We start from the raw sequence: 12,646 nt of genomic DNA, 5'->3' as shown, positions 1-12,646 counted from the left end.
TGCTGGCTGATGATCAAGTATCAATGGAAGTGATCGACAGGATAGCATCTCTCCGATTGACCAAGTTCCTTCCTCAAAACAAAGGTCATTATCATGTATTGATCGATGGCTCAATTGGAAGTCAACCTGCCATTCTTTCTGGACCAGTACCACCAGTCATTCTTAATAAGTGAGTTTTAAGAGCATAGTTACTATCAAAATCTTCAATTATTTTCAGATTAACAAGGCCGATCACTCATCAAGCTGGAAAATCGTTCACCTATAAATTCAACTTCGTGGGTGCTCCTGCTCCAAGACTTCGGGTACTACTTAACGGAGAACCAGTTGCTTTTGATGTCAAATATGAAATTTATGACAACATAGCATCGCTTTACATCCCGTCGATGAGCAAACGAGATGGCGGAGAATACACTGTAGTTTTGGAAAACAAGTATGGAAAAGATGAGTCAGACTTGCACATTACAATGGTGGATACTCCATTGAAGCCACGAAAAGCTCAACTGGTCACCCTCACGGATACATCTGCCACTATCAAATGGCTCTCACCTCATACTGGAGAGTCGGATATTCTTCATTACATTGTTCAAAGAAGATCTACAGAAAGTCGTCGTTGGAGAAATGTTGGGCATGTTACGGAGAAGGTTTTTACAGCAGTTGAACTTGTTCCAAATGAGTTTTATGCGTTCCGAATTGTAGCTGTTAATGGATTTGGAGAAGGTGCGCCAAGTGAAATTGTTGAAGTTAACACTTTGGATTACGATCAAGAAGAATGTTTCGATTTTGTCGGAGAAGAAGACGTGATGCCGTCAATTGACACTTCGGTTACTGATGTCAGTCTTGACTTGGAATCAGTGGTTTCTGCTGAAATGACATTAGAAGAATCAGTTGAAGTTAAAACTATCGAGAAAAAGAAGAGAAAGTCTAGAAAATCGAAGGAGAGTGAATCTGAAAGTGAGCCTACCGCAGTTTTGGAAATGGTTTCGGAAGTAGCAAGCTCTATTGATATCTCTGTAGAATCAAGTGTTCAGTTTGTTGAATCAATTGAAACACCTACAACTGATGCACCTGAAACAGTTTCATTAGAAGCAACAGCTGAGATTGTGGAAGAAGTTGTAGAAATCAAACACAAGAAGAAGATTTCAAAAACGAAAACAGAGTCCGAATCGAAGAACGCTGAGCTAACCGAAACAAAAGAGAAGAAGGAGGCAGAAACTAAGGAAGATGCCGACAAAGACAAAAAAGGAGCAGCAGGACCTAAGAAGGCCGCTGAGACCAAGAATGAGACTGAGCTCGAAAAATCTGAAGAGACCAAACCGAAGAAGAGAGTTGTGAAGAAGAAAACTGATGAATCAGATTTCTCTATCAGTCAAACTTCGTCGGCTGATGCTTCTACGGAAATCATTGATGATGGTAAGGTCAAGAAGGAGACCGAGGCTAAGACCAAGAAGGAGGCCGAGGTCAAGACCAAAAAGGAGGCTGATGATAAGGCTAAGAAGGAAGCTGACGAGAAGGCCGAGAGGGATCTTGAAGCCAAGAACAAGAAGGAAGCTGACGAAAAGGCTAAAAAGGAGGCCGAGGCCAAGACCAAGAAGGAAGCTGATGTTAAGGCTAAGAAGGAAGCTGACGAGAAGGCCGAGAGGGATCTTGAAGCCAAGAACAAGAAGGAAGCTGACCAAAAGGCTAAAAAGGAGGCCGAGGCCAAGACCAAAGAGGCCGAAGCCAAGGCCAAGAAGGAGGCTGATGATAAGGCCAAGAAGGAGGCTGATGATAAGGCCAAGAAGGAGGCCGAGGTCAAGACCAAGAAGGAAGCCGACGAGAAGGCCAAGAAGGAGAATGACGAGAAGGCCAAGAAGGATCTCGAAGCCAAGACCAAGAAGGAAGCTGACGAAAAGGCCAAGAAGGAAGCTGACGAAAAGGCTAAAAAGGAGGCCGAGGCCAAGACCAAGGAGGCCGAAGCCAAGACTAAGAAGGAGGCTGATGATAAGGCCAAGAAGGAGGCTGATGATAAGGCCAAGAAGGAGGCCGAGGTCAAGACCAAGAAGGAAGCCGATGAGAAGGCCAAGAAGGATCTTGAAGCCAAGACCAAGAAGGAAGCTGACGAAAAGGCCAAGAAGGAAGCTGACGAAAAGGCTAAAAAGGAGGCCGAGGCCAAGACCAAGGAGGCCGAAGCCAAGACTAAGAAGGAGGCTGATGATAAGGCCAAGAAGGAGGCTGATGATAAGGCCAAGAAGGATCTTGAAGCCAAGACCAAGAAGGAAGCTGACGAAAAGGCCAAGAAGGAAGCTGACGAAAAGGCTAAAAAGGAGGCCGAGGCCAAGACCAAGGAGGCCGAAGCCAAGACTAAGAAGGAGGCTGATGATAAGGACAAGAAGGAGGCTGATGATAAGGCCAAGAAGGAGGCCGAGGTCAAGACCAAGAAGGAAGCCGACGAGAAGGCCAAGAAGGAGAATGACGAGAAGGCCAAGAAGGATCTCGAAGCCAAGACCAAGAAGGAAGGTGACGAGAAGGCCAAGAAGGAGGCAGATGATAAGGCCAAAACCAAGAAGGAAGCTGACGAGAAGGCCAAAAGGGAGGCCGAGGCCAAGACCAAGGAGGCCGAGGCCAAGACCAAAAAGGAGGCTGATGATAAGGTTAAGAAGGAGGCTGACGAGAAGGCCAAGAAGGAGGCTGTAGCCAAGAAGGAGGCTGATGATAAGACCAAGAAGGAGGCTGAAGCCAAGAAGGAGGCCGACGTCAAGACCAAGAAGGTGGCTAACGACAAGGCCAGGAAGGATCTTGAAGCTAAGACCAAGAAGGAAGCTGACGAGAACGCTAAGAAGGAAGCCGAGGCTAAGATCAAGAAGGAGGCTGATGATAAGGCCAGGAATGAGGCCGAGGCCAAGAAGGAGGCTGATGATAAGGCCAAAAAGGAGGCTGATGATAAGGCCAAGAAGGAGGCCGAGGTCAAGACCAAGAAGGAAGCCGACGAGAAGGCCAAGAAGGAGACAGAGGCCAAGACCAAGGAGGCCGAGGCCAAGACCAAAAAGGAGGCTGATGATAAGGCTAAGAAGGAAGCTGACGAGAAGGCCAAGAAGGAGACTGATTATAAGGTTAAGAAAGAGGCTGATGATAAGGCCAAGACCAAAGAGGCCGAGGCCAAGACCAAGAAGGAGGCTGATGATAAGGCCGAAAAGGAGTCTGACGACAAGGCCAAGAAGGAAACTGACGAGAAGGCCAAGAAGGAAGCCGAGGCCAAAACCAAGAAGGAGTCTGACGAGAAGGCCAAGACCAAGAAGGAAGCCGACGAGAAGGCCGCCAAGAAGGAGACAGAGGCCAAGACCAAGGAGGCCGAGGCCAAAACCAAGAAGGAGGCTGACGAAAAGACCAAGACCAAGGAGGCCGAAGCCAAGACTAAGAAGGAGGCTGATGATAAGGCCAACAAGGAGGCTGATGAAAAGGCTAAGAAAGAGGAGCAATCTGACGTTGATGTTTCGAAGTCCGTAGAAGAGAAAACGACAAAGAAAACCACCATGAAAAAGAAGAAAGAGAAGTCGGTATCGTCTATCAGCGAAGATTTGAGCGTTGATTCAAGCGCAGATTTCACAGTGGTGCAGGACAAAGCTGTTGAAACATCAGATGAACCTTCAGATGAGAGTACTTCTGCAACAATCAAGAAGCCTGCCAATGAAGAGAAATCTGATCAACAAGTTAAAGAAAAGAAGAAGGTCATCAAGAAGAAACCATCAGAAAAGAAGGAGAAGTTGACATCGGATGTCAGTTCGGACGAGTCTCGTAGAGATGTCGAATCAGATGTGAGTCTCAGTTTGGACACTGTCACAGAATCTGAAGATTTGTCGACTGCTTCCACTATCAAAATGCAAAAGGAATCTGATGAGAGTGGAATAGACAGTAGGATGGGTCAAACTTCTGAAGCTGGAGGTAAGCTTGAAACTGATCTGGTCATATAATTATTTTATTCTCAGATTCGCCGTTCATCGGTCAACCAGAGTCTGCAACAGTATCTGAAATGTCTGGAGAAGCAACGTTCGTTGTAAAGTTCTCTCGTAAGCCAATTTATGTAAAATGGATGAGAAATGAGAGAGAAATTCGTGTGGCTTATGGAAAAACATCTGTAGAAACATCAGATGAATCTTCAATATTAGTGATAAAGAATATTGATGGAAAGGATGTTGGTGACATTTATGCAGTATTCGATAGTGAATACAGATCAAAAATGGCAAGACTCGAGCTACGAGTCCCATGTAAGATCACTTTGGAATCACAGCCAACATCAGAAATTATTGCTGGAAAAAATATGGACATTTCCTTGATGGTTAGCGAATGCGTAATGGATGTTTTAAAATTTATCTTAGTTACAGATTGCTGGTTATCCACTCCCTACTCAAGTTGAACTTCTGCATAACAACGAAAACCTCCGCTCTAGAGCCGATGTGACTGACTTCGATGATACAATCTCAATCAGAATGAAACGGACGAAGCTCGAAGATTCTGGAGAGATTAAGGTCATCGTGAAGAACGAATTTTCTGAGGATGAGATCAGAATTCCTGTAAAGATTGTTGATGTCACTAGTAAGCCAGTGTCTTTGAAATCTTCAAATATTGAAAGGGAAACCATCTCCCTTCAATGGTCTGCACCCGCCGAAACAAATGGATCTGATGTTGTTGAATATCTTGTTGAAAGAAAATCAGTGGAAGGTGGAAGATGGAGACATGCATGTACTGTCAGAGATACCCAAGCAGTAGTAGATGGTCTTTTCTCGGCCACCGAATATGTTTTCCGAGTGATAGCTGTGAATGGAGCCGGTCAAAGTGCTGCCAGTGACCCAATTGAAGCTACAACTCTAGCTGATGAAGAGAGCGGTAAGTGTTTTCAAAGAAGATCATTGGGATTTATGTTTTTATTAGAACGAAATGTTTTCTCATCCACCGCGCAATATAGAGATCTTGCCCCCCACGCATTATTGACTCTTTTGTCCTTTGCTCCTCAGTTTCCTCTATTTCTTTTTCTTGATGTCCTCGTTACGATGCGAAATCCCCTTCTATCTGCACTCGCGTGCTCTTTTCTCTCTTCCCTCTGCGATCTCGGCTAAACCATACGTACGTAATCAAGCACGATCTATCGCGTTCCTCCTGCGTCTCTGCAACTTTTCGAGCATTCTTTCTTGTAACTTGTCTAAGTTCGCATCGCGTGCCTCTCTCATCTTTTCTGCGCAATATCTCCCACTCACCGGCATGTTTCAAGATTTGAGATATTGCCTTCAACCTGAACACTTTAGCACTATAGTTCGGTAGTTTTGAATTGATTTTTAGGAGGTGTCAGCTTCTTAAAGAATCTTTGCTCATCTTGTTTCCTGGGAAAATGTTCACTTCTCACACCGTCAAACCTATTATTGAAAGGCCCATTCGCTTATAACTTTGACCGAATTTTTCTCAGTTCCTGTTATAGATATCGAAAAGTTGTAAACTGATAATTTGTTTACCATCATATCAGAAGTGTTTTATTTGTGTACATATTTTTGATATCTTGTATAGAAATCGAGGTGATTGAGCTCAAACTTGACAGTGTGTTTTTATTACAGATTTTTTTAAATTCAAAATACAGAAAAAAAAACATGAGTGATGCTCAATTTTAGCAACTTTATACAAAATTAGCGAGAACAAATTTGTGCAAAAAAGAATTAAAAAATCTGTCCAACTATTATTTATATTTCTCACTGACTGTCGTTCCGATTTTTGATATCGATGATTCATTGGGATATCTCCTGTTACTTCATTCTTTTCTCTTGTTCCTTATGAATAAAGAACAAAAAGTGTAACGAATTTTCATGTTTTTCATCCACTTGACATTCTGCCGCTCAACAGATTTGCCCCCAAACACTATGTGTTTTCCTGAAACAATGTGATTTTTGTTCTTTGCTTCTCATTCAAAAGCATTCTATTTTTTCTTTTTGGGTCCAATCAACACTTTTTGTTTTACTTTTCTGGATAACCATCCAAATGCTTCAGGATATCAAATTGATAAGTGAAAAGTCAACAACTGTACAAACAGGTGGTGGCGGTAAAAGAGGAGATGGCGAGTAGAAGGGAATTTCATCTTTTTCGTCTTAGCTATCTGTGTATCATCTGGTACTTTTGCGGTTAATCAACGATCAAATCGTGTACAACTTCTTTCCAAATTTTCCTTTTTTTCGAAAAAATAAAGTTGAGTTTGAGTTTCCAAATTTCTAATAGAGCTGCATCTTTAACTGACAAAACATTTCTGAGATTAGCACTTGTGATATCATGATAAGCAATTTATCAGTTAACTACTTTTTCATTTAACAGGAACTGATTGGCAAAAAATTAAAATTTGGGCCCACTTCTATTGCAAGTTTTATGGTAGCTATTTTTACTGCGAGTTGCGCAACAAGATGATTTATATTTTTTTACAAAAATTATTTCATTTTGGAATCCTTTCCTTTTTAGAAATTTCGGCTCTATATGATTTCAGCGGTCCCTAGAGTAAATAACGGTCCGCAGTGAAAATAGCGGTCCGCAGGGAAAATAATGGTCCAAAAAGAAAATAACGGTCCGGAGCAAATTTTGCGTTTGGGAATTAAGGAAAAACCCATAAATCCTGTTTTTTTTTTGAATTTTCAATTACCAATCGATTTTTTATGTTTTTTGTTGGTTTTTTTACGCCCATGTGAAATTTCATACTATCATTAAGACAACACAATGTTTATTATAACGGAGCAGTACTTAGAGAAAAATGAACAGCTTAGTAATAATTTTCGTTTGTTTCATTCTCAATGCCTTCATTTTGTTCATACATCTGTTCATCTTCATCTTGGTGTTCTCTTGCATTTTGATATGTTATGTCCGTTATAATAAAACATTGTTTTGTCTTAATGATAGTGCGGAACACATGGGCGTAAAAAAAACTAACAAAACAACATAAAAATTCGATTGGTAATTGAAAATTCAATAAAAACAGGATTTATGGGGTTTTCCTGAATTCCCAAACGTAAACTTCGCTCCGGACCGTTATTTTCTTTTTGGACCATTATTTTCCCTGCGAACCGCTTTTTTCACTGCGGACCGTTATTTTCTCTAGGGACCGCTGAAATCATATAGAGCCGAAATTTCATTATTGAGCCCTTTCTTAGAGTTCATTCAGATGTTTCACATATAATTAATTTTTGTCGAATATGTTTCGATAACATTTGGCTGAATTTCTTAACTTTAACTATGCCGCCGAATCAATAAACCAATGGTTTTTGAGTTTCTACAGATCCAAAAAAACCATTTTTCTACTTATCATCACGTTCTTTTCCACTTTGCCCACCATGTTCTCTTGTCACAATGTTTCCCAATTGATTGTCTCAAGCTCTACCTCTTGTTAAATCGTCGGGATAGTGTAGAGTATGTGTCAACACATGTTCGAACCATCCTCTCCATTTTCTCGCCAACTTCTTACAAATGCTAAAAACGCGCAAAAACCAAAGATTCGATATCTTTCTCTCTGTGTACGTTTAGTTAACATTTTTTGTTCTCTGTTCAACGAAAAGTATATCAAAAGTTCTCTTTTTTCAGACGATGCCATTTCAATCGAAGAGCCAAAGGAACCAGGTAAGTTTGAAGGAAAGGAACAAGGTTACGGTATATCAATGATCACTGAATCTCATGTGTTGCATGTTGTGTGTTTGCATGAACGAAATTATAAAAGTGTCGAATAAATTTTCAGATTTTTCAGATAAGGTTTCTGCAGGGAGTTGTTTTCTTTTTCTTTTTTTCTATTCAGCGGAAAAAATTTCGATAAAAAATTCAAGCAAATTTTGGCTAAAATTGAAATTCCGCAAATCTAAAAAAGATAAAGAAATTTAAATTTTGTATTTTCAGTGAACAAAAGAGCTGAAAAATCGAAAGAAGCAGAAGGAACAAAGAAAAGAGACAGAAAAGGTAGGATCCTGAAGTTGGAAGTGATACCGATTGCGTCATTCCAGAAAGTGAGGACAAAGATGGTTCTGATCTCGGAAAAGGTGGAAATGGTGGAGAAAATAAGAGAGACGGAGGAGAATCGAGCACAGCCAATCAGTAAGTATTCTGATATCAAAAATACAAAAATTTCATAATTTCCATCAAAAAATTACAGAAACGAAGAATCTACCAATTTGAACTCAACATTTCACTCACCTGAGCAGCACGGCCAAACTGAAAAACAAGTTAGAAAAGGAACAAGAAAAAGTCTCACTCGAAGCCTGAACATCAAAGAATCTGATATCGACGCAGATGTCGTGGAAATTGAATATGACGAAGAGAGTGAAGATGTTCCTAATGATCCAACAGCCAGTAGAACTTATGCGTTTGAGAAAATCGAAGAGGAGCCAGGTAGAACGTCTGAAGATGTGAAGCTCTCGAAGAAAGGTTCTGATACGATGGAAATCAAGGAAGTGAATAAGAAATTGTCGAAGAAGGGAGAAAAAGAAAGTGCATCGTCTGGAAAAGGCAAAAAAGGAAAGCAGAGTGACAAGTCAGCTTTGAGTGTCCAAGAAATCAATGAATCAATGAAAAAGGAGGATCAACATGAGGAAGCTGAAGTCGAGAAATCTGCCGGAGCTTCAGAAAGTGATCAGACTGGAATGTCTATTCAAGACATGAATAAGACCATGAAGAAAAAAGATCAGAAAGCAGCAGTCACCGGTGGAAAGTCTGGAAAATCAAAAGAGGAAGATAGTGATAAATTGGCTATCCAGGAGATGAACACATCTTTGAAAAAACAGAGTGGATCTGCTGATGTGACAGGAACTTTCGATAGAACCGAGTCAGAAAAGGATGAATTTTCTGAGCAAGACTTTGATGTTAAGCTAGCCCACCATCAAGAAAGTGGGGAGACTTCACAGAACTTGGACAGTAAACCAGACGCTGAAGAAGATTCTCTATCCTTGCAATCACTAAAAAAGAAAATGGAAAAAACAGGAGAGAGCAAAGGAGCAGAGTTGAAACTTGGCGAATCGAAAAACAAATCTGATAGCTTCTCTCTTCAAGATCTTTATGAAGAGCTCAAATCTCAAAATGAATCTGGTGCGGAAGCTGAAACATCAAAAGCGGATATGAAGGCTGAGAAAACATCAATGGAAGTGAAGGATGTGAAAAAGAAGTTGAAGAAAAAACAAGGATCTGGAGCAGCGGCTGAAAGTTCTTTTGCAGATGCGAATAAAGATGAAACTTCTCTGGAAATTCGTGATATTCAATCTAATCATGGTCAAGGCGATGAAAAGGAATCTACGACGTTCAACTTCGGCGCCAAGGATCAGGAGGAATACTCGATGGAAGTGAAGAATATGAACAAGAGGTTAGCCAGACAAGACGCAGAAGAAATTCAATCTGGAAAAACTATTCCAACTGTAAACGAAGAAAAAACAGGATTGGCAGTTACTGGAAAAAATAAGAAGTTAAAGAAAGGTTCACAGAATGAGAGTGCCGAGATTGGAGCAGAAGAAAAAGTAAGCACATCTGCGACTGATTCATTTGCCGAGTCTACACTGCGATCAAAGAAAGCAATGCGAGGTGATTCAGATAAATCAGAAGCCAACATAGCGATGAAAAATCGAGATGAACTTTCTCTGGCAACGACATCACTGGAGGACAACCTGGAGAAAACTGGAAGTGCAGACGACAGTGAAGCTGAGCATTTGGTTGCTCTGAAGAACAAGGAGAAGACGTCGCTGGCAATGAGGAAGAAGAGAGTGAGCTTTGATTCTTCTACAAAATCCGAATCTATTGAAGACGTGATACCTGAAAAGAATAAAGAAGCTGATCAGATGAGCATCACAGGAATGAAGAAGAAATTGACTCACAAGGCAGAATCTGCAGAAGTTGAGAAGAATGAAGCTCCGGAAGTGAAAGAAAAAGCTTTATTTGAAGAGAAAACTCTGAAATCAAAGAAGAAATCAAGAGGAGGAGCAAAAGACGAATCCGTTGAGAAGAATCTTGGTGAGAAAGTAACCGATCAAGATTCCCTTGAAATCACTGGAAAGAATAAAAAACTTGGAAAGGCTGAAGAATCAGGAAAGACTGAGAAATCTGTCAAAGTTCCACAGAAAACGACGGTCACTACAAGTTTCGCTGAACAAAGCTTGACATCTGAATTGGATAAATTCTTGGATGACGAGGAAATGGCTGAAATGATGTTAGCGGAAGATACGAAAGCATCGGATCTGATGAATGTTCTTGACAAGAATCAAGAGATGAAGAAGAAGAACGATGAAGAAACTCATGAAATCTCGTTGCAGTCGAAACTCAAAGAAAAACACAGTTTGTCAAGTATTGATAAACAAGAAAACTTGAAAAAATCTGGAAAACGCGATGATAAGAACATAGAAGCTTCGAAAACGATTGATGAGAAAGATCACGACACAGCTAGCTACAGAGAAGTGACGAAAAATATCAAAAAATCGAAAAAAGGAGACAAAGATCTGTCATCGGAGGCTACTCTGGACCAGAAAAATCTTGGGGAAACTCAATATGCTGAAGTATCTTCTGAAGATAAAATTCAGAAAACTGGAGAGTCGGAAAATATTGAAGAATCAAAGTTGGAGTCTTCTGAAGGATCCGCGTATGCTGAAGTTTCGAGAAATAGAAAATTCAAGAAGACGGAACAAATTGGAGGTGCTGAGGCATCATTGAAGCAGCAATCAGATGAGAAACGACAAGATTCTTTATCTGTTTCTGACGTGAATCCGGAACTTCGAAGATCTGGAGTCGAAATTTCTGCGTTCGGGCAGATTGATTTGACTGCTGAAGACGCGACGAGCTTGGCTGATATCCAGAAAAATGCTCATTTGACAAAGAAAAAGAAATCGGATCAGAATGTTTCAAAGAATCTAAAGGATGGCAGTAAGACCGACTCAGATTCATTGAGCATTGCAAATCAACATGGATCATTTGGCAAGAATTCGGATTCTGGAGAAGCGTCAGCAACTGTCGAGCAACAGGGAGAAGAGAAAATAGCCAAAAAAGTCAACGATTCCGAGATGAAAAAACCAATTCGTGGAGAGACAGGAAGCGATTTTGGTTTTGAAAATCATGAAGAGCCAGAGTCCACAGAAACGACGATTGAAGCATCTAGACAAGATGGAAAGGATTCTTATAGTGATCAACGCTGGGATTCATCTTTTAAAAAGCCAACAAGTGAATTGTCTACTGATAAGGATATGGGTAGTCAACAAAAAGAATCTTCAGGTCTCTCAATTGTTGATACAGATGCTAATTTGAAGAACAAGAATGAGGAAGGTGCAGCTGGAGTTTCTATTGGTAAATCAGAAAATAAAGACAGCTACAGTGAACAAGAACTCAATGTCAGAAAATCGAAGAAACAGAAAGCAGCCACAGAAAAATCGATTGGTTCCTCGAAAGAAGTAGATAACCTTGCAGTTTCGTCATCTGATGCAGTTCTGTCAAAAGATTCTGAAAACGAGGGAGCATCGATTGGATCATTGGGAGACCAAAATGATTCAACTTCTCTTTCTCAACTGGAGAGTGAGCATAAGTTGAAAAAAGCTGGCGATAACTCACAAATCTCTGAAACTGTTGGACAAAACAAGGAATCTGATTCCCTCGCACTCACAGATTTCGATTCTATTTTGAACAAGGATTGTTCTGAAGAAGCATCGACAGTCGGCATTAGCAGTGAAAAAGCAACTGCAGAGGATAGCTATGCTGAAAGCAAAAGAAAAGCTATTCTGAAGAAGAAATCGGAGAAGCAACAAGTATCTGACAATTTGTCAGCAGCTGATGGCCGACACGATACCACATCCCTCTCAGTTGCTGATTCTGGAGTTTCGTTTGACAAATCAACTGAGAACGAACTAGCTGCTTCTGGTAATATGGCATCCGATGTTTCTGTTAAAGTTCAAGATACTCTTGGAAAAGATGCAAAAGCCAATTTGATTTCTAGTTTCGAGAAGCCAGATGAAGAGTCGAAAACGTCAAAGAAGCTCTCTGGAAAGCAGAAAACTGAAAAATCAACATTCGCTGAAAGGAATGCTAGCTTTGATTTGTCATCGAAGGAAGATGATGGCAGTGTGAAATCAAATCTTCAAACAACAAAAGATTCCGACTCACTGGCTCTTCAAGACACCGACTTATCGTTTTCAAAACCATCAAGTTCCAGTGCCAATGCTCATCTGGATATGCCACAAAAAGAGCTCACTCTTCGAATTTGTCAATCAGAAACTGTCGATTGGTCCGATGATTCAGAACAAGAACAAGGAACAAGTACATCTGCTCCTGGAGAAGTGAAAAAGAAGAAGAAATTCATCATTTCTGCAATATCTCAAGACGGAGAATTCAGTGATGCTGAGAGTATCACTTTTGATGAAAATGGCGTTCGTGTTGAAAAACGAAGGAGAAAGAAGCGAGATCCAAAGGAGTACATGGGTGCTGGAGAACTGGCAATGAGAATTCCAGCATTTGCCAAAAAAATGCAATATATCGGATGTATTGAGGGAGATGTTGTCATTTTCACTATCAAAGTGGTTTCCGATGATGTTCCTTTGGTAAGTCTTTAACAATTATTTTTTGGTATTTTTTGATCAGACTAAAATTAAATTATGATTATGAAAGACAATATTGCAAATTCAAAACCGAAGTTTTCCAGATTCGA

General features: G+C 40.6%; 1 protein-coding gene across 1 annotated transcript; it reads left to right on the top strand.

The window, feature by feature from the left end:
* Positions 1–974: 974 nt before the first annotated feature.
* Positions 975–3,885, top strand: CBG09238 (the record flags this gene model as incomplete). The annotated part of the gene is made up of 2 exons (XM_002636756.1): positions 975–3,791; positions 3,820–3,885. 2 exons carry the CDS (start codon positions 975–977, stop codon positions 3,883–3,885), a joined length of 2,883 nt encoding a protein of 960 aa, XP_002636802.1.
* Between the last annotated feature and the right edge of the window lie 8,761 nt (positions 3,886–12,646).

This window comes from Caenorhabditis briggsae (assembly GCF_000004555.2).
Source record: "Caenorhabditis briggsae complete genome, chrV, whole genome shotgun sequence".
NCBI lineage: Eukaryota > Metazoa > Nematoda > Chromadorea > Rhabditida > Rhabditidae > Caenorhabditis > Caenorhabditis briggsae.
This window is presented reverse-complemented; position numbering and strand designations above follow the sequence as displayed.